A 26696-nucleotide genomic window follows, 5' to 3' on the forward strand; every position below is an offset into this window, starting at 1 on the left:
ACATAAGAACAACTGGGAACCATTTATCTTCATTTTTATACATGAAAAATATCAGTTCTGTGTATGTTAGCTGTTCAAAGTTACTCTCCACAGTCTTATTTGTGGATGATTTAATGAAGATAATTCCTACCACGTTTCTGCTAACCCTGTACGTGGGTTAGTTTTGCAGACTGACCGGGTGGAAGTCAGATAAATTCCCTCCATTCCTAGAAAGACATTCTCCAATTAGCTTAACACTAGTCCCTTAGATTGGTGTCTTAGCTTCAATGATAGCAGTAGACCAGATATGAAAGTTTTCTTTATGTCACCCTGGATTTTAGTGTGTTCAGTTATTTTTTTCCCTGTCCAGGTCATTTGTTTTCTACTTAATATTTTTAGCAAAGCAGTGACATTTTGGCAACATTGGCTTCTAAAAGTAGATGCTCACCTAACATTTAATCTCTTGGGGTTTGTAAGGAATCCACACGCTGGGCTGTTTCAGGTATTGGTGCCCGAGTTTGCTACGTTCCCTCTGTCCTTTCTACCTTGCTTTTCCCAGGCTAACATTTACTAATCCCTGAAGATTCAATTCAGGGATTTTCCTCAAAGCTTTCCCTGAAACCCTACATTGAGCTAAGTGCTCCTTGCCTGGTTTCCTAAAAGGTGACTACATTATATGGACATGACATGATCCTCTAATGGGTCTGTCTGTCCTGCCGGATGGATAGCATCCTCGAGAGCAGGGACTTTGCTTCATCTTTGTTCTCCTAACAACCAATAGGCACTTTAGACACAGGACCGATGACCTATAAAAATGCTTGAAATCAGAAATACACAGTTGCACCTGAACAACATGGGTTTAAACTGTGTAGGTCTGCTTATACATGGATATTTTTTGATTAATATATTGGAAAAAATTTTGGAGATTTTTGACTGTTTGAAAAAACTCAAAGAAATATCAAAAAATTAGGATTTTAATTAATGCATAAAATATATGTACAGACTGGTCTATTTTATAATTCACTACCCTAAAATATACACAAATCTATTACAAAAACATAAAATTTATCAAAACTTATGCACAGAAACACTTAGAGAACACATGGCATCATTCATAGCAGAGAGAAATGTAAACAAACATAAAGATGCAGTATTAAATCATAACTGCATATAATTAACTGTAGCACACTTTGTACTACTGTAATAATTTTGTAGCCACCTCTTGTTGCTATTGCAATGAGTTCAAATGTTTCAAGTATCAGCTTAAAATATCTATGAGGCTAATTATCTCCACCTGAGCAGTTCGTCTCTCCAGTAAATTATGTATCATAGTAAAAAGTGATCTCCAGCAGTTCTTGCAAATTTTGTGTGTAGTGCAATACTGTAAGCCTTAAATAACATCATAGGACTCATACAAAGTGTCACTAATGATGCTGGAAGTACTCCCAGTAAACAACATAAAGTCATGATATTACAAGAAAAAGTTGAATTACTTGATATGTACCACAGATTTAGGTCTGCGGATGCAGCTGCCCTCCAGCATAAGGACCACTGTAAAAAAGAAGAAAAGGAAATTCATGAAGGCGTCACTGCATCTACTCCAGTTGCTGCAAAAACCTTGTACTTTTGGTGAACTACCTTTTAACCTTGTATTAAAAATGCAGCTTTCATGTGAGTGTAGGATTGCTCTAAAAAAGGCATCTCTAATATAGTTTGAGAAAAAGTTAAGTCATATATGAAAACTTAAAGAAAAAGAAAGATGAAGGATCTAAAGTCAGAGAATTTAGTGCCAGCAAAGAATGGGTCGATAATTTTAGAAAGAGGTTTGGCTTTAAAAATATCAAGATAATGAGAGAAGCAGCTTTTGCCAACTAAGAGGCAGTAGGTGAGTTTCAAGACACCACTAAGAAAATTATTGAGGAGAAAGGATAGCTGCCTAAACAGGTTTTTAATGCAGATAAAAATGCCCCCATTCTGGGAAAAAAGATACCACAAAGGACATTTATTCATAAGGAAGAGAAATGAGCACCAAAATATAATAGGAAAGGATTATCTAACTCCACTGTTTTGTGCAAATGCAGTGAGGTTTATTATCAGAACTGCTCTTGTCTATAAAGCTGCAATCTCTGAGCGTTGAAGGAAAAAGGTGAACACCAGCTGCCAATCTTTTGGTTGTACAAGAAGAAGACATGCACAACAAGCACCCTTATTCTGGATTAGTTCCATCAATGCTTTTGTCCATGAAGTCAGGAAGTACTTTTCCAGTAAGGGACTGACTTTTAAAGTTTCCTTTTTTATTGGACAATGCCCCTGGCTACCAAAACCCCATGAGTTCCATGTCAAAGGTGTTGAAGTGGTCTACTTGCCCCCAAACACAATGTCTCTAATTCAGCCTCTAGATCGGGATCATAAGGACCTTTAAGGCTCATTGCACATGGTTCTTTATGGAAAGGATTGTCAATGCTATGGAGGAGAATGCCAGCGGAGAGAACATCATGAAGGTCTGGAAAGATTACACACCACTGAAGATGTCATCATTGCTACAGGAAAAGCCGTGAAAGCCATCAACCCCGAAACAATAAATTCCTGCTGGAGAAAACTGTGTCTGGATGTTGTGCATAAGCCAAACAAGGAAACCATGAAAGAGATTGTAGATACGCAAAATAAGAATGGGGGCAAAGGGTTTCAAGGTATGACCCTTGGAGAAAGATTCAAGAGCTAATAGACACCACACCAGATGAATTAGCTGAACACAAGTTGATGGAGATGAGTGCTTCTGAACCAGTAACAAATGATAAGATGTAGAAGTAGTGCCAGAAAATACATTGACATTAGACAATCTGGAAGAAGGGTTTCAATTATCCAAGGCTGATTTTAACTTCTTTTATGACATGGACCCTTCTATTATACAGGCACTGAAACACGCAAATGGTGAAAGGACTGGTACCATATAAAAACATTTTTAGATAAACAAAAAATAAAAAGTCAGATGGAAATTATGTATTTCCATAAAGTCACACTGAGTGTGCCTTTCTCTCCTGACTCCCCTTCCACCTCCTACAACTCTTTCTCCTCTGCCACCCCTGAGACAGTAAGACCAACCTCTCTGCTTCCTCTTCCTCCTCAATCTATTCAAAATGAAGACTTTTATGATGATCCACTTCCACTTAATGAATAGTAAATATATTTTCTCTTCCTGATTATTTTCTAGGATTTTCTTTTCTCTAGCTTACTTTACCAAAAGAATATAGTATATAATACATATAATGCATAATATATGCTCATGAACTATTTATGTTATTGGTAAAGATTCCAGTCAACAGCAGTCTATTAGTAGTTCAGTTTCGGGGGAGTCAAAAGTTATATGTGGATTTTTGACTGTGCATGGGGTCCACAGCACTATCCCTTGTGTTGTTCAAGGAACAACTGTAAATGCTTGAGCTCAAAATATAAAAAGAAACCTATAAATTAGTAATTGTTATTAGTAATTGTTTTATGGGATGTCTTCAAAATGTAGCATTAAGTCAAGTAGAATTCAATCAGTAGTTATATAAAAACATAAGGGTTAAGTCATGAGAACTAAATAATTCATTCTCAGAAACTCCTAAAAGTTATATAAATCACCTCAAAGTTACATTTAACATGGGAAATAGGGATAGCTGAATATGTCTGCTGCCTTATGATATGCTTTCTAAAAGAGGGCATGTCCGGGGCCAAAAGCAACCCACAAACACAGTATCTGGAACCCAGTAGGAATTCACAAATGTTTGTTGAGATGTTCCTGTTTATCTCCAATTCAATTCTGCAAGCATAGCTCAGAGCTTATTAAAGGCCAGCCATACTATGTTATTATATAATCAATATTTCTTCCTTCAAGGAGCTTGCAATATACTAGTGGGGAAAACAAACTCATATAAGTTGGCTAAGAACGACATTTCCGTTTGAGTTCACTTTATTTTTCATATATTATTTATCCATCTCACTGAGAAACCTTCCAGTCATGAACACAGCTTGCACTAGGCTATTCAGCTCTTCCAATAGGACTACACAGCCCTGGCTTTGTAGGCAAAACTTCCTGAGCAAATTTGATTTTTTTTTCCATTTTCTACGATGAAATGCAATCAGTGAACACCCTTACATTGACAACAGTCCAGGGAAACATTTATTGAAGACCACAGATCTAGGAAGATCCACATTTCTGAATAAGACACTCTTCTTAAAGGTGCTCCACCCTTGTATAAGCTGTCAGTATATCTCTTTTTGTAGTTTGCCACTTGTAATAATAATAAATCTAAATGTACATCTCTGGACACTTCTACTGCAGCACCTGATGAAAATTTGGCTTCCCTGTTCAGGACAACTCTCAATTTCACAATCATCACACTCACCCACAACTTTTCCACACTCCTGTTAAAACCTAACCCAAATTCCACTGCCTTCTGGAAAACTTTTCTGAATCTCTCCTCTCCAGTCTCAACAGAAGTGAACTATCTCGCACCCTCTCTGAACTACCCTACTACTAACTGTCTGCTTTGAAATTATTCTGCAAGTTTGAATGCTCCCTTGACTTGATTATAAGCTCATTTTTGAAAGAGACCAGTCCCATCTTGTTCATTGCTCCCTTCCCCATCGTGTCTTGCGAGTCCAGCTTCCCATTAACAGCTGCTGAATGTACAGACTGAACTTGTGGGTTTAACTGAAATGCATATGCATAAGGGAGTATGGAAAGAGGATTTGGTGCATATCATCATCTTTATAATTTTTCTTGTACTCTACAAGAAGGTATTCCCCACAACCAATTCTCAACATTTTTTGAGGTAGGCTTCTCATTTTGATGGTTTTGGTGTTTGTTCCCTTTGGGGTGTTGTTAATGCATTGAGATTATCAGTGAAACTAATCTATAATTCAGGCTAAGTAATTGCCAACATCCACACATTCTTACAGGGAATTGTGTTTTATGGTGAACCACTTCCTCGCTTGACCTCCTTTAATGCATGTGATAGTGATTTCACTAATTTAATTTGTCAGCACTCTCCAATACTCTGCCGATCATTAAGGTATTTTGAAAGCAACTGAAAATAGCCTCTTGCCTACTGCAGGCCTACTCAAATGCTATATCTCCTGTAAAGAGCCCTTTAATCTTGGCCATTCTCTTCTACAAGGTCTTGGCTACTTTCTCAGTAGCCAAGATGTGGCAAGATGGGGAAGTTGAAGAGAACTTGTATGGTAGAATTTCATGCAAGAAGTCATGCTGCAAAGATTCTGTCTTCTTAAGAATAATCTCCTAAATGTTTTCCCCTATTTTCCACCTACTACCAGTTTGGTATTTCTCAAACTTTTCTCTTTCCCATATAACCTTCAAGATTTTTACATTTTTCTGTGTATCACCTATATATTTTTTTTTACTTAATCCTTTTCTTCATTTCCTGTTTCTACTTAAGTAAAGCCTCACCTTAGTCCCCCACACACACCCCCCAAAAATTTATAGTGTGGGGGCAGCTGGGGCTTTGTGAGTCCCTCCACTTCTTCCCTCAGATTTCCCCCTCAGATTTTTTACTCAGACTCACTATCATGGCCACAGAACTTTGCACACAACAGGGGTTCTATAAATAGTGGCAGAATGAGTGAATCTGTTGACATCCCTGAGGAGGCCATGATCAGCTTCCCATTCCTCCTTTTGCCAAGTCTAGGTTGCAAACACCCTGAAATTGGTGGTCCTAGTATTATGACTGGTAACTTATAAAGTTATAAGAGTCTCATTTCATAATAATATACAAAGAATTTATCTTCATTTTATTTATGTTGAACACTGCTAAAAGGTACAAAATGGACTTGTGTACCTCCCTCCAAATTCACACACACACATACACTCACACATATACGCATTTTAAAAAACTGTCACAGCAATTAAAAAAAAATAAAAACAGAGCCTAAGAAGATCACTAGTAAAGTAGGGTGGAGCTGTTCTCCCTCACGGCTCGAATTGTTTGCTTTGGTGACCAACCCACACTAGTAAACAACCTGAAGTACAAGTTCAGCCTTTTCATGAGCCAAATTCATTACTTTAAGACCAAAAATACATGTTCACATTTGCTGTCACTAGTTAGACAGCTTATGTAACAACATTCAACTCTGTTGGGTAGATTGGCTAACGGTGATAATCTCCTTGGTATGGAAGATTTTAGATTAAAGCAGAATTTTATATTACAATAACCAGCTGATGGAGTTTTGCTGAACAACTTTAAAAATCCCCAAACCACAAATGTGATATTTGCATTATACACACACTCCTTTCCTTCCCCTGAATAACACTTCGCAAGCACAGGATTTGGCCTGTGAGAAAATAAACGAGCTTTTCAGCAATGCGAACTGATGAACGACTTTGTTTACTGATCAGTCATAAAAGTTTTTGTGAACTTCATCTCGCACCCACAACACCTTGTAAAGTGACCCTCTCACTATGTGAACACAACGAATGTCTACAGAGGAAAGAACCAAGTATTATCAGGATTAACTACTGGAATGGAATGTGTCTATTAATAGCTCATAATAGGCACTAAATAATGGCAGCCATCGTTATCAAATTCAACAACACTCACTAAACAGAAATGGGGAGGTGGGATGGTAAAGGGGAAGTTTAACTGAGCTTGGAAGGGGTTACTATGCAGGGTTGAGAGAATCTGCCCTTAGGAATCTTGCAAGAAGACAGGGATTCTGCCCAAATGCCATTGCAGTGCCAAGGATAGGGAGCCTAGCCAAAGGTGAAGTTGGGCATACCCACACCACTGCCTCCAGGCCATCCTTCCATGCCTTGGAGTGCTCCAGGTGACACACAGGAGAACCTTGCTTACTGTTCTTGACCCAAGGATTGAGATCCTTCTGTGGGCAAATGCCTGCACATCACCTCTGGATCATCTGAGTGAAGGACTCTGAGTCCCTGGTATTTGCAATAATAGATCTCATTCTACTCTTGTCCTTCCAAGCCAGCGTTTCTAAGAGTGGTCCTGATCTGTGATCACTCCTGGAACATCGGTTAAAAACCACAGATCCCAAAGACCCAAGTTAGACTTGTGAATCAGAATTTCTGGAGATGAGGCCCGGGAATTTGCTCAACAAGCTTCCATAGTGGTTCCAGGCATATGGAACCTTTTGAAATTCACTGCTTTTGGAGAAAACTCATGCTTTTTGCATTTTTTTTTTTTTAATGGAAAAAGGTTGCTAGAGACTTTTAACTAGAAATACAAGAGAAGATAATAACAACAACGACAACAGTAATAATAACGGGCGGAGTCGTAGGGAGGGGTCGTTTGAAGCTCTACTTGAGAACCTGCAGGCGTTGGTGTTGTTGGCCTGTCTCAGCCACCCTGATGCTCAGGTAGGAACTCCTGAAAAAAAAAAAGTCTGGGCCGCGCCCTATGAGACCACTGAAAGGTCTGGGATGTCCATTGCACCCTTGGGGTCGCCTAAGCCACAGGAAGTTTTGGATGAGAACTTCCCAACAATCCACAAGCCGATGCCCCGAAGCGCGCAAGCGCGGTGGCGGCCCCAGGCAGCTCCAGGAAGCACAGCCCTCCGGTTACCTTCTGCAACGGCACTCAGCTCCCAAAGGTGAACGTGGCACAAAAAGGTGGGACTTCCGGCCCTGGAAGCCAATGCGCACGTGGCAGTTAACCGGTTACGCAATACTTCCTGTCGCGTGATCCTCAGGACCAATGAAAATGCATAATTGCAGTCCACGTGCCTCGGTTTCCGTTAGCAACCAGAGGCTTCTAAACAACCTACCCTCCCTCCCCGTCTTCTGTGGTCCAGCTATCCTCGGCGATCCCAGACTTGGCGGGCCACCGCCTGGCCACTCCCGTTCCTTTAGGCTGCCGCCTGCCGCCTGCCGCCTGTCGCCTGCCGCCATGGTGAGTAGCCGGCCCTCAGGAGCCGCACCGTGCCCACGAGAGAGCGCTGCCGGGACTGGAGACACTGAGCGGGTGGGCCCGGAATGATTACGTGGCCTAGTTGGGTCTGGCCGCTCCTCAGCCTCCCTGAGAAAGGGAGGCTGCACCGGGCGCGAGAGGTTCGGTTAACCGCAGCCCAAGCCCTTCTGCGGTAATCCTGGGTGAAGCCTTTTCCCAGCAGCCCAGCCGCGTCGCTTCGTTTCTCTCGCTTGCCTGGGGGCGGGGCGGAGCCAAGTCAAGTCTTAGGTGGCAGGTGAAGAGAACTAGAGGAAACTGCTGCCGGCCTAAGGTGCAGGGCAGGGTTCTCACTCAATTTCAAGAACCTCCAGGTTTACGCACACACACACATTAACACATACGCAGGGTTCTCACTCAATTTCAAGAAGCTCCAAGTTTATACACACACACGTTAACACAAGCTCAGAGTTCTCAATTTCAAGAAGCTCCAAGTTTACACACGCACACACACACGCGCACGTTAACCAGAGGAGCAGGGAGAACGAATCCAGCTTTCTGTGTGATTGAAATCCAACTTTCTGATGTGGATGTGACTTTAAGAATCCCAGAACCCTATTTTACAGCTGAGGAATTTGGGTGACATTTCCTTTGTTTTGGCTTGCTCAAAAAAGACCATTAATCCCTCTAGCGAATAAGCATGCCATCTTAAATACCAGTCATACTTAGAACAGTGCACAGCACTGAAGTGTTCAGGAAAACGGTTGAAACCAGGGTTGAGAGCACCACCTGAAATGGCTACTGAAATACCTCAGCAACCAAAATTTCTGTTTAGACAGCGTGTTCCAAGCGCTGTCTGGGAGCTGAGAAGACTCCTGTGAACTAAACGGATTGTTCCCTCCCCTTCTTGAGTTTAGACCCTCTCCACTCATTCTCTTGATTTCCCTAAAATATCAAGAGAATACGTTGAAAACAAATCACAAAAAAATTGATATCTCTTCCTGTTCTATCTTCTGTCATCCCTTTCCATCAATTAACAACTGAGGCTTTGGAATCAGGCTCAGGTTCTTCATTAGTAAATTGCAGATAATAACTACACAAGGCTGTTAATATGATAAAATAATACGTATAAAATAAATAGCGCAGTACCTGCGAAAATATTAAGCATTCAGTATCTGATACGTATTATTAAAGTATGCTCATTTTTATCTTTACAGTTTCCTCCTTGTACTTCTCTTAAATTGTATATGGATTTGTGGGCATAGTTAAGAACAGGGAACCATTTCTGGTACTTTACGCACTCCTCTTCTATCTCCTTCCACCTAAACACACATACACAATTTATGGTACAATTTCAAGACACTAGCTTGGCAATTCTCTGGCAGTATTTCTTGCTATATGTTTTCAGCTCTTTTTATTATTATTTTAACAGAATATTTCTACAACAAAATTCAAACAAATTCTGACTTCCCCACTTGGATACCTCCCATTGTTTCTAACCATTTTAGGACTGATCATCATATCTACCTCTCATTTAGCAGATAGTAAAACTAATGTCATTGGGGTTAAGTGACTTGGTAACAGACTGTTACCAAGGTAGATAGTTGCATAGCTAGAACTAAACCTGGTTTCTAATCCAGTGCTTTGTCTGTTATACCACACATCTACCTATTGCATTTCCTCTCTAATGGTTTGACATAGATACATATATGTGTGGAAGTAAAGGTTTGTGAATAGCCGTTTCCTAGGCTGATGCTATTTTTCCTTTTGAACTCAGCTGTCCACTTTTTCCCCCTTTCTTCATTCCAATCCATTTTAAAGGAAGTTTTCTGTCATTTACCCTTCTCAGTTTGAGTAATTTTTCCTTCTTGATCCTAGGACAGTCTTAACTTTCCTTGAAAGGAGGGAAAGGAATGAACAGACAGGAACTGGCCACCTGCTGGCACAAGGCACTATGCTAGGTGTTGTGCATTATAAGAAATGATTCATGCCCTCATAGAGTTTACAATCTACTTGGAGGAGCAAAACCTGAAAAAAAAGATAATCAATAATACAGGGTAGTAATCAGCCTATGACCGTACCAAAGAAGTAGCAGAGATTATATATGCTAGCTTTTAGAGGAAGGCATATCTATAGAGTTACTGAGGGCATATTGGGAGGTGGCACAGAGCAGGTGAAACAGGTTAGGCCGTGAAGGGTGGGTAGGAATTCAGTGATGTGGTGGAGCATGTGTGTACTGTCTGCTGAGAGCCAATTTTATGCATTTCTTCTCACCTCTTCATTCAGTGACATTCTATTAGTGGCTTGAAATCAGCCATGATGGAAGTATTTATGCCATGGAAATCAGCAATGCTACAAATCAGGCCCCCCCTACCTAGAAAACCTGCTGTTAAATACTTACCATCACACCACTGGGTAGGATTCAGATTCTCGAATAGGAATGGAGAGAGATACTTTAGGATCAGAGTAACATGAGTGGAAGTCAAGGCAGGAAATTTTAAGTCATGTTTCAGGACTGATGAACAGACTAGTGTGGCTAAAGTCGAGTGTTCATTTAGTAGAATCCTGGGAAACAGGGTAAGAGAAAGAGTTTGGGAGGTTTTGAGGAGTAAAGAGTGTAAATTTATACTATAGACAATGAATAATGATTAAGAATCTGTATTTGTGCTTTGTTTTTAGCAAATTGTGACATTGTTTTGTGATATTTCTAAATTGTGGGATATTCTTGCCCATATTGATGTGTGACTATCAGAGATAATATTGTCTCTAAGGTAGGTAGTCAATTACTTTTAGTACGTAATAGAAATCTGTCTTGTTAGTCACAACTCAGGTGCATATGCGACTGTAACCTGTTGCACTTGGTTACCTTACAGATTTCTCTTTCGCTTCCCTTCAACTCTTGCTGTCTCCATTCTATCCTCCAGACCTTAAAGACTTATGCCACCTAAACTGCTTTGTAAAGCTCATCAGCTGCTTAATTACAAATCCAACTAACATGGCTGATGCCTTGCTCTTAGCTGACTGCTGACCTGCTCTATTCTTTGGGTGCTAGCCCTACCTCCTTGGGCTTGCCTCTTAAATATCTGTTAAGCTGTCATCTGGTTTAAAGTACAGACCAATTAGTGGTTCTTTCCAAATCAAATATACTTGTTAAAGCTGTGGGGTAAGGGTTAAGCTGCTATAACAGAGTTGCTATTTTTTGCTGTAAGGTTAAGTGGCTTGAAGAATACAGAAGTTTATTTCTCTCTCACTTAACAGCCATCTTACTGCTCATCTCAGTTCAGTGACAGGGTCAGTGTCTCTCCATGAAGTAGAGATGTGGGTCCCTTTCATCTCGTGGCTCCCCCAGCCTCTAGGGCATTAATGTTGTCTGCATGATTCAGTCAAGTCACCACCTCTTCCAGGTTTCAGAGAAACAGGGAGTGGCAGAGGTACACCCCATATCTTAAGGCCAGGTCTTTGGAACTAGACCACAACATTCATTACTGAGAAGTAGCCAGCAGTGACTTGATTGCAAAGAGGGCACAGAAGTGTCATCTAGCTGGGCAGCCATGCAGCCAGGAAGAAGAGAAGAATAGAATTTGATGGAGATCTAGCAGTCTCGACCACAGAATGTCTTATGCATTTTCATTTTTGGCTCTTTGATCAGTTCTTCAAGACTAACAATTAAATTACCTCTTTCTTTTTCAGGCAGAGTTGGGCCTAAATGAGCACCATCAAAATGAAGTTATTAATTATATGCGTTTTGCTCGTTCAAAGAGAGGCTTGAGACTCAAAACTGTAGATTCCTGCTTCCAAGACCTCAAGGAGAGCAGGTATCAGAGGAGGACTCTAAGCAAACTAAATGGGAACATGGATTCTTTCTGGTAGCCAGTATGGGGGTGCCATAGCAGATGTCAGTCAATTTCTGGGATTCATCATGATCAATTATTTGCTAACAGCAGCTATACTAAGCCTCATGCATACAGGAAACAAAAGAAGTTGTATCGTGGTGGAAGCAATGAATCTATTGTCAGAAATGCATGTGATAATTACAGGATGCCAGAGCTTCAGAAGGGTAGTCAGGAAGTTGCCAAGGGTTTGTGGATTAATGATTGGCTGGTTGTATTAAAGATTCCAGAACTTTAATTACTTGAGTTATTAATTAAATGGTTAGAGCTGTAAGACGTGGAAATTAGTGAGAAAACACGTCTGTGTTTCATACTGAATAATTAAGAGAGAGGAAAACAGCAGGAAATCATAATGCTGACTAGTACCAAAATTGTTAGTTGATTTCTAGCATGAGATAATAATGGTTGGACCATAGTTGATTTGTAGCAAGAGATGAATGTCATGTCAGACATAAGTGAAAAAGACCTCCAAGTGAGCTCCAGCTGCCATAAAACCATGAATGTGTGTCAGTATTAGAGAACATCAGCCTTAGACCATTCAGCCCATTAAACTCATCTGGTAATCTGGTTTCCTAACCCCCAGCAGATGAAAGCAACAATTTAATTGGCAAGAACATATGTTCTATTAAAGAATACAGAAAGATTATTAATATTTTAATAAAGATTTTTGTTAAAAAATGTTCTGGTTTTTTGAGAAGGACTAAATTCTGCTGGCTAGATGAAACATTAAAGAATTATAAAACAAATACTATTAAGTTTAACTATGATAATGCTTTAGTGTAACTGGGTCTTGCTTGATGATGTCTTTTTGGAAGTAGGAAGAAAATAAAGCTGAGGTTGGGGTAGTTGCCCTTCATCTGCTGAGAGTCTGAGGGAGAAGGGACTTTGGAGGGTAGAGGTAGGGAGAGGAGAGGACTGTGTTACTGTGATACTGTCATTGAAACTAGAAGGCACACACGGAAGCTTTTTCAAGGATTCAGCTGTTGGGCATGAATCCTTTGCCCAGCACCATTGTTGAAGATGATTGTGGGGTTTATCACCACCAATGTGACCATAGGCAAGTCACCTCCACTCTTCAAACCTGTGTTCCTATCTGTAAAGTTAGGGGATTGTAGAAGATGGCACCAAAGTTCTCTTCCAACCCAAGCATTCTCTATGTGAGAGGAGTTGTTTTTTGTTTTTTTTGAGACGGAGTCTCACTCTGTCACCCAGGCTGGAGTGCGGTGGCACAATGTCGGCTCACTGCAACCTCCACCTTCTGGTTTCAAGCAATTCTCCTGCCTCAGCCTCCCAAGTAGCTAAGATTATAGGCATGTACCACCATACCCAGGTAATTTTTTGTATTTTTAGTAGAGAAGAGTTTTTGCTGTGTTGGCCACGTTGGTCTCGAACTCCTGACCTCAAGTGATCCACCTGCCTCTGCCTCCCAAAGTGCTGGGATTATAGGTGTGAGCCACCATGCCTTCCCCTTAGAGTAGATTTCTAATGCTGTTGTTGATGACGATACTCATTTTTGTGGAGTGTTCAGTGGAACTTTAAGATAAGCTAGTTTATTATTATTATTATTATTATTATTATTATTTTGGGTCTCAAGAATGCAAAGAGGAGCAATATATAATTACCATTTATTTCCCATAGACATTTACTAACCTGTGAATAGTTCATGTAGTTACTAAAATGCTAGAGAAATATTAGAAAGAAAATAAGACTATGCCTTCCAGGTTACTTTTGAAATTATTAAATGTAATAAGACTGATTTCAGTGGAGTTTGAAATAAGACATTTAATACTAAAAAGTTAAAGAAAAAAGTAGATGATGGTTTGGGGAATGTGTTTGAGCATTTACTTGTATTAAAGGATGTGCACAATTTAATCATTTGAATAGATGTCAAAAATTAATTGAGTTTAAATTATTTTAAATGTTTATTAATAAAGAAGATAGTTCCCAGAGAGATTTTCACTGTAATCTTTGAATTTCTTAGATTGCATGAATGTGGGTTTCTTAATTTTGTTGTATTTTGTAGATTTTTTTTGTTGTTTATCCATAAGTTTTGGATCATGGTTGTTTTTCAGGCTGGTGGAGGAGACCTTCACCATAGATGAAGTCTCTGAAGTTCTCAATGGATTGCAAGCTGTGGTTCATAGCGAGGTGGAATCTGAGCTCATCAACACTGCCTATACCAATGTGTTACTTCTGCGACAGCTGTTTGCACAAGCTGAGAAGTGGTATCTTAAGCTACAGACAGACATCTCTGAACTTGAAAACCGGTAATAAAAGTTGAACTTGCATCTGTGACAGTAGTGGCCCAAGCATGATCTTAAAAGTTAGTGAATATCTTTGCTGCATATTTTCTTGGGGCTGGTGTGTGAGAAAATTTGGGTAGGGTAACAGCAAAGCATTGAGTCACTGAGTGATCTCTTGGGTACCACTAAGCACCCTTTTAAAAGTTCTTTGTTTCTACTGTTCCTAGGTATTACAAAGGCCATTGAGATTTATGAAATTGCTTTTCAGGCTATCATTAATTATTTTTTACTGCATTTTTATTAGCTTGGTCAGTATTACCAACTGTCTTTATAGATTGGTCAACTGAGAAATAAAGATTATGAGGCAGTTGAAAAGTCAGTTCAAATACAATAAATACCATCAATTCAGTCCAGTAGCATTGGAAGTTTTCTAAATAATTGAATTTAAAAGTATACATTTATTAACTTTAAAATAGGAAATATAAAATACAAAAAAAGCTTATAATATGGACATCAAGAGCTCAAATTCAAAAAATATGGTAAAACTGGTGAAGTTGAAACTCATTTTAAGAAAAGGCATGCCAGAAATCAGGAAGGACTGACCACCAAGCCCGGTGAACTACTCTAAGCACAGTCACAGCACATCAGTTCACGTGCAGAGTGCTGAAAAATGCTGAGGACAACCTGTGAGCAGGGGAGGAAAATCACTGAACTTCTGCCACTGTCAGTAGGTGACTGGTGAGAAAACTGAGAAGGGGGCGCTTTAGGAAGCTTAGAAGCTGACTGCCGTTAACGCTTTAAGCTTGTGTATAGTCACTTCTCATTGGCCTTTGCAAATCTTCAGATGGCACAGCTCCACTATCTGTCTTTCCTAGGAATTTGTGATACTCTTTTTCAGTAGTTACTATGGACTATTTTCATTTTTCTGAGGCTACTTTATTAAGAATCAGTTTGTGTTTTTTGAACACCTACTAACTAACAATACATATTATGTAATAAAACAATCTCCTCATAGCACCTCAAGAATACAAAGTTGACTATAAATTTCCCTCATATTTGTATTAACATTGTAGTTTATTTCTAGCAGTAGATATTGCATACCTAGTAGGTGCAAAGTGCCAGGTGCTGTGGATGATTACATTTGAGTCCATGCGGTTTAGGTTCTCAACCATTTGCAACTAACATTTTTGATATGGTGAAGTTTGGTCCACTTTGCTCTGTTCTCTCTGGCATGTAATGGGTTGGTACCAGTGATTTTACTCCTCTTGTGTGTGGTATAAAACTATTTTAAACGAGTAATTTTTATCTTTGCTTTCATCTTCAAGAGAATTACTAGAACAAGTTGCAGAATTTGAAAAAGCAGAGATTACATCTTCAAACAAAAAGGTAACTTTTTGGTCATTCTAAATCCATATCTTAATAGCCAGTATTTAAAATCCTCAAGTCACTCAAAGAATTCAGAGATCAAAACTGAGAACTCTTAAGGAAAAGCATTCAATTCAAGAGTAAAATTCAAAAATTGTCTCTCATATTTTCAGGCAAAAGAAAAAATGTTTTGGAAGTAACTATGAAAAACTGCTCTTGTCTGTGATGGCCTACACATACATGTAATCCCTGAGTTCAGTCTCAATCCCACTTATAAATACTCTACTCAGAAGATGCAGAGCACAGGCTCTATCTAGGGTCAGCCACACCTAGGTACACATCCTGGCTCTGACTTCCTGGCTGTGTTACCTTGAGCAGGTTATCCGAGGTAGCTGAGCTTCATTTTACTCATCTGACAAAGGGAGACAATACTGGTAGTTATCTACTTCTCTTTCTAATCATTCTCATTCATTGGAATGACCGTTTACCATTCATTTCACAGACACACCGTAAATACTCCATTGTTGGGTAAATACTGCTGAGATGAATCTATGTACATACACATGCAAAACACTTTCCCGTTATTCCTTTGGGTCATATTTCTGGCTAAGAAATTTCTGGATCAGAGGGCATGAATTATTTTATTTTTAATACATATTACTAAACTACTGTATTGTTTGTGCCAAGTTATTGTTTATCTGTAGTATACTTGCCTAGATCTTCATCAATATTATTGTTTTTCACAGAGTCTAAGGTTCATGTAGAAATCACTGTTTCAACTCCCACAAGTTAAAATTCTAGTTCCTAGATGCTAGGCTCTATATCAGATCTGGCTTTGAGCTCCTTCCTTTCCTCCTTTCTTCCCTCATTTTCCTTCTATCTATATTTTTTAAAAGATACAGGGAAGATAGGTTTTATTTTTATCTCTAACATGTGTTGGGCACTGTAGGACAGACATATCCTAGGCACTGGGAATAACAAAGGATGAAACCAACAAAAATCTCCACACCTATGGAACTGACATCCCAGTGGGTATGTTTGTATATAGTATTTTCCACTTGCAAAGTGCAAGTGTTCAATGATTATACATGCTTTATTCTGTGGTGATTTCAGTTTGGTTTCTTTATTTTGTTTCAGCCCATCTTAGATATCACAAAGCCAAAACTTGCTCCACTTAATGAAGGTGGAACAGCAGAACTCCTAAACAAGGTAATGTTATTATTTGGAGAAATGGAAAGCCTCTAATTCTGTCCTCTCATTGCCTAGGGTAGAGAAACAGAAGTGGAAGGTTTGATTCAGGTCCTCTGAGGATAAATAGTCCATTACAGTAGTTTTACTTGATGGTACCCCATGGGCCAAAAGAGGGCATACTTAACCTTCTAGAGAGCCTGAAGTAGCTCCTGATCACACCTTTTCAAGGTAAAGTGAAGAGCATGAAATTTTGGACAGCGTTTATTGATGGACATTTAAAGTTTGTGATCTACAGTAACAAGGAGAAGGGTTTTTAAGTTTCTAAAAATTATTTATCAATTAGCCGGGTGTGGTGGTATGCGCCTGTAGTCACAGCTACTTGGGAGGCTGAGGCAGGAGAATTACTTGAACCCAGGAGGCAGAGGTTGCAGTGAGCTGAGATCACGCCACTGCACTCCAGCCTGGGCGATAGAGTGAGACTCCATCTCAAACAAACAAACAAACAAAATTATCAGCACAGGTTGAGTATCCCTTATCCTTGGGACCAGAAGTGTTTTGGATTTCAGATTTTTTAATATATGCATTATACAGACCCCAGTTGAGCATCCCAAATCCAAAAATCTGAAATCTGAAATGCTCCAATGAGCATTTTCTTTGAGTATCATGTCAGCACTCAGAAAGTTTCTGATTTTGAAGCATTTCAGATTTCAGCTATTTTGCATGACCCTTGTATTCTCAACATTATGCTAGATGTTATTGGAGATAAAAAGCAGTGTAATACATGCTCCCTTGCCCTCAAAAATGTAATTTTTTTTTTTTTTTTTTTTTTTGCGAGAGTCTTGTTCCGTCACCCAGGCTGGAGTGCAGTGGTGCAATCTAGGCTCACTGCAAGCTGTGCCTCCCAGGTTCACGCCATTCTTCTGCCTCAGCCTCCGAGTAGCACCCGCCACCATGCCTGGCTAATTTTTTGTATTTTAGTAGAGACGGGGTTTCATCGTGTTAGCCAGGATGGTCTCAATCTCCTGACCTTGTGATCCGCCTGCCTCAGCCTCCCAAAGCGTTGGGATTACAGGCATGAGCCACTGTGCCTGGCCAAAAATGTAATAGTTTTATTGGGAAGGTAGAACCGATATTCTAGAAATAGAGACCAGAGAATCCTCTCCTGTGTGCTACAGGTGTCACACTGGGTAGCAGAGAAGATTCAGTTGTATGCGGATGAGTAGGTGAGAACAGACTCTTGGCTAAGGGAATACCTAAGCTGGGCCTTGAAGGGTGAAGACCAATTAAATTGTAGAGGAAGGAGAAATGAGTGTGTTGGGCAGGAGAACAGAACAGGCAGTGGTCAGGTAGGAGGCAGCATGACTTGGAACAGAGTGCAGTGCTGTCTGACTGGGCTGATGTGTTTGTTGGAGCCTAGTGAAAAATAACACAGGTGATTCGAATGTTTGAACTGTATAAGAGCAAAGGTGTTGGCCTCAACTCAGTCAGAAGCATCTGTGGGCTTGAGCATGGTATTGAAATGACGGAGTTCTCAGGATAAGGGTCAACAGTGTGCAGTGTAGGCAGAGAATAGACCCAGGATTTGCAGGACCAACTGGGAGAGAGATAGCAGGGAAGGGGGTCTTTGGAAAAGACTTGAAAACAGAGGACTGAAAGAGGAAAGATGTGTCTGAGAAACTGAAAGAAAAGAAACTAGATGTCTTAGAGCCAAAGCTGACTCACAGATACTGAGGCTGATAGGCTGGATGAAATTGGGATATTACCAAAATATCAGTAGTGCATTTTTGAGCTATTATGTAATTTAAATTAAATTTTAAAATTAGATCTTTAAGTGAAACAAGTAATAATTTCAAATATTAAAATATTTTGGTTGATATAATAAAACTTGAATTTACTCACAAGGAAATTTTAAGACTTCAAGAAGAGAATGAGAAATTGAAGTCAAGGTTGAAGACCATTGAAATACAGGTAACTAAGAAATGTTTTGACACAATTATTGAACTGCCTACAGACTAAATACTGAAAGTGTTTTGTTTAAACTTCACTATAGGCTACAAGTGCACTGGATGAAAAGTCAAAACTAGAAAAAGCACTGCAAGATTTACAGCTTGATCAAGGAAATCAAAAGGTGAAACGAGTTTTAGCCACCTTTTTCACATTTTCTAAGTAGAATGAAGTTATAAACTTAAAATTAAGTCTTAGTTACTGCTCACTGTACCCCACCCCTTGCCACTCCCTGAGACGAATGCCTCTATTTTCCTGTGTTGGGACATCCTTGCCCCCAAAAGGCCTGGCGAGAACCAGTGGCCTTCCCTCTGTATCCTCCAGGGCAGAGGGGATAGTACATAGCTCACACATCTGCAGTTTCCCTGGCATGCAAGATGTCCTCGCCATTTCCTGCAGTTTTCTTGGCCTGCATGATATTCTTTTTTTATTTTTTTTTAAGTTTTCCCCTTTCACATTGACATCCAATTACAGTGGAGGGGAAAGGAAATGAAGAAAAGTTTTTAATTGGTTTATATTTGGGTTTTATTATACTGAACATTACTTAAGTTTGCCTTTGATGAATGTGACAAAATGATTATGAATCTGCAGATGCATCTGTACCCACCGGCAATATAGAGTACAATGAAATCTAGTGTTGTAGTTCTTCACGCTTGTCTGAATGTAATGACTGAATGTCACTCTGCCTGCGGGAAGTCATTGTATGTACAGTGTCTCCTGTGGCCTTTCTGTTGAGTGTGCATGCTACAGTATGATTTCCTATGAGCAGGACCATTTGGGTAAATATTCAGTGCAGCACTGGCTTTTCTAGTGGTCATACTCTCATTGCAAATGTCTGGTAAACAATCTCAAAATCTGCTTCACTGGGCTTTTGCTAATCTTTTCTCTGAAAAATTTCAAACATACGCAAAAGTAGAGAGAATAGTATCGTGAACCCCCATGCACTCATCATTCTATTTAGTGGTTACCAATGCATGGCCAGTCTGGTTTCATTTGTACCTCTTTCTTCTTCCCACCCGCCATGTTTTTTTGAAGCAAATCTCAGACATTGAACCATTTTATCTGTAGATATTTTTAAAATAGGAGGATACTTCTTATATAGCTAATGATTTTCAACCATTATATGCCAAGGACAATAGATTTATAAAAACACGAATGTTCCAGAACAGCTTTATAATTCCTCATAAGTCAAACAATTGCGAACACATTTGGATGATGAATTTGTTTAAAAGCTTTTTGGGGCTTTGCTCCAATTTTACTATAAGATTTTGGACACAAGAACAACCAGTGAATACATGCTTTTATTAGTTGCAATGAAATAAAATCTTTTTTTCAAAGACCAGGTTTCGAAAATGAGGAAAGATTTTTTTTTTCTTTTGTTGAAAGTACTTTTTTTTTTGGAGATAGGGCCTTATTCTGTCACCCAGGCTGGAGTGTGGTGGTGCAACCATGGCTCACTACAACCTTGACCTCACAGGCTCAAGCGATCCTCCCACCTCAGCCTCCCAAGTGGTTGGGACCACAGGCATGTGCCACCATGCCTAGCTAATTTTTTATATTTTTTGTAGAGATGGGGTCTTGCTTTGTTGCACAGGCTGGTCTCAATTTCCTGGGCTCAAACAGTCCTCCTCCCTTGGCCTCCTAAAGTATTGGAATTACAGGCATGAGCTACTGCTCCTGGCTGAAAGTACTAAGTATTTCTTCATCCACATATTAACCAATTGTAGATGATTTTACTGTCTTATCAATACAAATGTTTTTTCTGTCGGGAATCTTACCCAGTCAAAAACAAGATCCGGGAAGAGAGAAGATCCAGTGCTTGTCTTATGCTGTAGTTGTCAAAAGTATGCAAAAATGTACATATTAATATAAAAAACTTAAAATCTTAAAAATTTAGAAAATCATGTAATCAGTAATTGGGCTCTCATATTATTTCCTTGTAAATAATGACTAAAACGTATGTCTATTAAGTTTTTGGTATAAATTATATTCTATCATTTTTTAGAATTCAGACTTCTTTGAGGATTTTTTTAAACTTGGCTTTTCAAAATGAAACCTATTTGCCATCTCAACCCTGGTACACACATCTTGGATGGAAATACCAGCAGTTCACACATCATATTTTATGTATTTGGAATTCAGCGGCTACTGAGTGTCGGCTATGTGCAAGACACCACACACCCGGGGCTGACAGTGGACTGGCCTGCTGGTGACTCTGCAGGGACTGGCACTTACCTAGGCTGGCAAGGGGGGCTGACATGCACACACAACATACAGCATTTTTTTCATCTCCTATGATGTTGAATCACCATTCTAAAATAGTTATTTTTAGAATATCAACATGAAATTACATGCATGCATTTATTTTTCATAGGATTTTATAAAGGCCCAAGACTTGAGTAACTTGGAAAACACTGTCGCTGCTTTAAAGAGTGAGTTTCAGAAGACACTTAATGACAAGACAGAAAACCAGAAGTCACTGGAGGAGAATCTGGCGACAGCCAAGCACGACCTACTCAGGGTTCAAGAGCAGCTGCACATGGCTGAAAAGGTCAGAAGACCATGTTTAAGGGATTTGTCTGTTAATGTCCAATTAACTGATGCACACAGTAGAGAGGAATACATGTGACTAAGATAAACATTGGACAGCTGCAAATTCAGATTATTTTTTCTCAAGATATTAGCCAATATGTTCTAAAGATTAATCATTTCCAGGCACTGATATTCTTCCATCTTTGGTACTAAAATATCTGTGATAATAAGATATCTCCTCTCCCTCTATGGCGTGGTGAAATGCTCCTCTGTAGGTGGCTTGAATCCTGCCCTACATCCAACCGTGTTGCTCTTCTGCTCCTTCTTCCCACAGCCTGCAGAGGGATGGGGGACTGGTTCTTTTTTAAGGATTTGTATACTTTCGTCATAATTTATATAAAATATGTAGAGAGCTAGATTCTTCACTTTGGGGATTAGACTCTTAAGAATATGCCTGTAATCCCAGCACTTTGGGAGGCCAAGATGGGAGGATTGCTTGAGGCCAGGAATTTGAGACCAGCCTAGCCAACATAGCAATTTCTCTATAAAGAAATTAAAAATTTGTGCATATAAAAAATGGAAAAAAGAATATGGGGAACTAAAATTTAAATTAAAAATCCTTTTGCTAAAATACACTACTTTGGGACTTCAGAAAAAAGTGTGCTTATTTTACTGGAAAATTAGTGTAATGTTTCAAATAGATTTCTCATATCCAGGCCTTGAGTTATTTACCAACACTGTCCTTGGGAAAATGTTACTATTTTATGGCTTCTCATTTGAAAGAATATATTTTTAAACTTTGGATAGTCTTAATTTTATATAAATGTGTCTTTTAAGGAAATTAGAAAATCATTAGCAAAATATTAGTAAAATTCAAGCAAAAAAAACTACATATTTTTATCACATTTGTTATCTCTTTCCTTAACTATTTTTTTAGTAATGGGCTGACATTTTTTACTAAGCAGGAATTAGAAAAGAAATTTCAGCAAACGGCAGCTTATCGAAACATGAAAGAGATTCTTACCAAGAAGAATGACCAAATCAAAGATCTGAGGAAAAGACTGGCACAGTAAGCCACACTGATCCCACCTTGGATTTCTCTCTCTGGATTGATGTTTGTTCTCTGTTAAATCTAAGCTTGTTCCAGAGAAGTCAAGCTGGTGGTAGTTGCTGGATCATTTAGTCCAGAAGCCTTCATTTAAGGAAACTGGAGGAGCTCCAGCCTGACCTTATCTATAATGCCCACCAGGGCTTCTTTTTAGGTTCATCTAGGCCTTTAGACTCACACAAGCCTACAGTAAGCTCCTCTTGGCAATGGATCCACTTAGCAGGATGTCAGACAGGAAACACAGCAAGCTCACAGGGCAGTATTAAGCAGTTCTCTTCTCCTCAGTGGTATACTCTAAGCAGTCCAAGAACTGGTCTTACTGTTCCCCTAAGTGACAGTTTAAGTTGGAGAGAGTGAGATTCATGCAGATGGGTGTCATAGCCAGCTTAGAAGTCCGTGTTCTACATAGGCTTAGCATCTCTTGTAGCAGTCACATGATGCCCAGTTAAGGGTATGTCCAGTTAAAAGAACTTATCGCGCAGGGGGAAACCTAAAGGGGTGGCTCCTACCACGTATTTATAGTTATTCATAGTCCTCCAGGTCCAGATGTGGTCATCAGATGTTTTGCCTGGAAACTGAGTTGACATTTACCTTTATCAGAGTTCCAGGGGAGCAGAGCTAGAAAGGGAATTCAAGGTGAGATCTGTCCTTAGAGAAGTAGATTTGCTAGACCTTTACTCATATAGTCATATCAACTATTCTTGTCAATATGATGATTGAGGTAATTATACGAAGTTATCGCAGGTCTAAATGCCAGATATAGAGACATGGAGTCTTAGCAGTGATCTGGCTTATCCTCCTACCTGATGTAAAAATCCCCTCTGAGTCACCATCAAAACCAAGTTGAATGTGTCCAACTTCTATCATAGCAGTAATTTGAAGTGAGAAATACAGTGCCACTGCTTCAAGTAAACTTATTTGGTAATAACAACAACAAAAGGTATCCTGACATTGTGTTCTTAATTTATATCTCCAGATATGAACCTGAAGATTAAAACTGAAGATTTCATCTGGAAGCTGCCACACACAAACATACAAGCAGTCTCACCTCAGGCATGTGTTTTGAAGCATTTTGTCATATCCCCTCTCCTTATTTTTCTAATATTTAGACTTCTAATATTTAGAACTAGAGTTCCTATTTTCAGCTAATTGAAAACAGAGAAAACCTAGTGATTCTGTCTGGTCATCCCACATGCCTCTCTACTGAGTGCTCCAGAGTCTTAGCTCGCATGCACCGAGAATTCTTTACAGCAAAGAAGAGATTTTTAGAGTGGGAAGAAAGAGGCTTATCCTTCTGCATTAGTATAAAGAGTCTATCTTTTTAATAAATGTTAAAGAAGCTAACAGTGTTTGTACTTATGCATTCCCCATGGGTAAAATAAATAATAGCATTATTAAAGATAGTTATTACCAAAAAAAGATAGTTATTACAAATAAATATGTCTCTTTATTTTTAAAAATGAAATCTTAATTCATTTACTCTATTTGATGATAAACTATGAATTCATTGAAAATGTGAATTCTATCTATTATGGGTAGCATTTACCAATTATAAGGAAAATTTACAGCAGTGACCATGAACATTCAGTTAACTTCCTCAGTCTCTCCATCTTAAAGACCATTTATCAGAGGAGATTCAGCGTTTTTTGCAGCATAACATTTCATGAGTCTGTATTACTAATGGATAAGTCAAGTCCATCCTGCACTTCTACAGTTTAGAAAGTATCTGGACTCAGAATAAATGTAATATTTATACTTGTTTCCAGAATGTTATTTTACATTTTATGTTAAAAAAAGAACACTTTTTAAAAGACATAGTCAACATAAAATCACCTATCAGACTTCAGATTGGACTTTATTTATGTGGATCTATAATAATTAATTGTGTTTTCAAGAGGTTTTACTGTATTTGTATTGGGCTGGTTTTCTCAGATGATTTTGGACAAATCATTAGAAACTGGGCATCATATCCACAGTTGTGTAAGGCAGTGACATACTGTAAGGAGAAACAAAGTCAAGTCCATAAAGCAATAATCCCTCAGAAGGAAAGTCCTTACTTTTCACGTATTAATATTTAGTAATTTTTCCTGCTTCTAAAAGTAAGAGTATCACACCCTAAATGAACACTGTCTACTAAGAGACATCATTCCACTTCCACAAATGAAGATTTTATTCCAAGAAACGAGTTTACTGATTGGAGCATAGGGCTTGTTATTATTTTTATTCAGGCTTTTAGTAATACCCTTGAATTTATTATTTTTCTTATAGGCTTTTTGTTAAAATAGTGAAGAAACAAATGTTAAAGGGTAAGATAATTTGCCTGCAAAAGGACACAGAAGGCAGTCTTAAGAAGATGAATGGATCAGAGAAGGGAGAGAAGAAAATGCAATGACAAGCCAGCATTTACTATGTATTTTCTCCTCACCTCTCTCTCCATATTTAGGTCATTTACCAGTGTCTGTGCCCTTTTGGAGCTTTTGTTGAGGGCTTCATTCTCACTCTGTATTTCTTTAGCCCTAAATTGACACTCTCTCCAAAAATCCATTCCGTTGTCTGTGGACCAAGATGTTCTATATAATTCAGAAGCAGAACTCTTGGCTAAAGGGCTAGTGTGTCCTTCAGAAACCGTTCAATTACTTTCTCCCTACACCTTTGTCAGTTTGATACCAGTGAGGAAAAAAGGTGTGTTGATAAGAAATCTATATTGCTAGGTAAAATTTGTACTCGTTTTCTTGATAGCAATTTTGAAATATTCTGTACAGTATGTTCCTATTGTTTAATAATAAATTCAAAAATATTTTTTAAACCTTAAAACCTAACTATGCCAAGCATTAAGATAAACAAATATGATGTTCTTTGATGTAAATCAACATGATGATTCTTTCACATGCAAACACATTTTAGTGTTTCTGGTTTGTCATTTTTGTTGTTGTTGTTGTTGTTATTTACTCTATACCCTTAGCAAAATACAGTTTTAAATTTTTATTGTTTTTAATAGTTTTCCAACTTTAAGATTTATCCCATTTAACTGAGAAAGAAAGCCTTTTTCATATATATATATATATATATGGAATTTCTAAGGATGTTGGTTTGAGCCTTGATTAGACTTTTAATGTGCTAAGCCAGACAGGCAGTCTGTACATTGGTGGCTATCACAATGCAGCTTTGGTTTAATATAATTCAGGCCTGCTGCTGAGTTATGCACAGACATTTTGTTGACCAAAATAAAATGTAAAGGGTTTTCTTCTGTTTGACATTTTAGTGTTCATTTTTTCTCTTTTATGTATTACATTTTTAACCTATATTAAATAAGTGTTTAAATGATCATTTGCTTATGTCTTATAAAACTCAGCATAAGAAAAATACTGCCCTACCTTGACTGCGTAATCTTATTTGCTAAAGCCTTTGCTGTTAATTATTTCCATTCTGATTAACTGAAAGAGATTTATAGAGATGCTTAAATTTTAAGCCCTTGGTGCTTTTAGATATATATGGTTGCAAAAACTTGGCATTAATGATTTCCCTCTGCTTATGTGTAAATGCCTGTGTTCCAAAGCTTTGCCACTAGATATTCAAAACGTAAATTGTCATGTAAGCCAGTCTTCCAGAAAGAAAAGCTATTTCAGCAAAATGATATTTCACGTTTAGACAAAACAGTAGTATTTAGACAAGAATATTTTGACCAAACCATTTTCAAAACTGCTTAGGAAAAAGGGGAAATATTATACTTAAAGGTAATAACCTCTGTCTTGAAGAGAATAGAGGTGAGTGGGTTGGTGACAACTGATTTGGAGGCTTTTGTAGGGGGCTGTGGTGTCTTTTGCATTGTGTCATCAGCTCCTCCATCAAGTAAGCGTGTCGCTGTCATTGCTTATTGTAGAACATGAATTGATGAAGAGTAGTCAATCTCTTACATTATATGAAGTATAACTTCCTCTCTTTTTTACCTATAATACATCCTTTAACTTTTACAGATTGAAAAACCACTGTTAGACAAAGCAAAATGGAACTTGGAAAATCCTGTATAGTTTTGTAAAATAGCAATGGGCTTACTGTCAAATTAACTAATAGCTTATTAAATGGATTTTCATGAGCACTTGGAAAAGAAACAACCACCAGGAGCCAGCATGGATCTCCCTAGTAAGAAATCAGGTATGGTAGGGGCAGTTGCAGTGTCTCATGACTGTAATTACAACGCTTTGGGAGTTCCAGGCAGGGGGATTGCTTGAGGCCAGTAGGTCAAAACCAGCCTGGCCAATATCGCAAGACCCCATCTCTACAAAAAATTTTAAAATTAGCTGGGCATGGCAGCATATGATCACATCACTACACTCCAGGCTTGGGTGACAGAGTGAGACCCTGTCTCAAAAAAAAAAAAATCACATATGGCAGACTAAACTAATTTGTCTTTTTTTTTTTTTTTTTTTTTTTGAGACAGAGTCTTGCTCTGTTGCCCAGGCTCGAGTGCAGTGGCGTGATCTCG

General features: G+C 38.7%; 1 protein-coding gene across 3 annotated transcripts; it reads left to right on the forward strand.

Moving 5' to 3' along the window:
* Positions 1–7719: 7719 nt before the first annotated feature.
* Positions 7720–25540, forward strand: LZTFL1 (leucine zipper transcription factor like 1). Of its 3 annotated transcripts, none has more exons than XR_495189.3 (11): positions 7720–7886; positions 11571–11695; positions 13843–14037; positions 15339–15399; positions 16516–16587; positions 18472–18537; positions 18620–18697; positions 20948–21124; positions 22071–22174; positions 23190–23266; positions 24482–25540. XR_495189.3 is itself a non-coding variant. In XM_038004061.2 (11 exons), exons 3-11 carry the CDS (start codon positions 11619–11621, stop codon positions 23206–23208), a joined length of 849 nt encoding a protein of 282 aa, XP_037859989.2. In that variant the 5' UTR covers positions 7773–7886; positions 10560–10651; positions 11571–11618; the 3' UTR covers positions 23209–25540. The 3 variants fall into 3 exon arrangements, 2 of the variants coding, with proteins under 2 accessions (XP_007982125.3, XP_037859989.2); XM_038004061.2 differs by adding an exon at positions 10560–10651 and having other exon boundaries at positions 7773–7886; positions 23190–25540; XM_007983934.3 differs by having other exon boundaries at positions 7721–7886; positions 23190–25540.
* Positions 25541–26696: the final 1156 nt, after the last annotated feature.

The sequence above is a fragment of the Chlorocebus sabaeus genome, chromosome 22 (assembly GCF_047675955.1).
Source record: "Chlorocebus sabaeus isolate Y175 chromosome 22, mChlSab1.0.hap1, whole genome shotgun sequence".
In the NCBI taxonomy this organism is placed as follows: Eukaryota; Metazoa; Chordata; class Mammalia; order Primates; family Cercopithecidae; genus Chlorocebus; species Chlorocebus sabaeus.

What these genes read in the sequence shown, in the direction of transcription:
- LZTFL1 (XM_007983934.3), top strand. An exon ending in CAAGACCTCAAGGAGAGCAG is followed by an intron (nt 11,696 to 13,842) that starts GTATCAGAGGAG and finishes GTTGTTTTTCAG; the next exon opens with GCTGGTGGAGGAGACCTTCA. An exon ending in AGCTGCACATGGCTGAAAAG is followed by an intron (nt 21,125 to 22,070) that starts GTCAGAAGACCA and finishes TTTACTAAGCAG; the next exon opens with GAATTAGAAAAGAAATTTCA.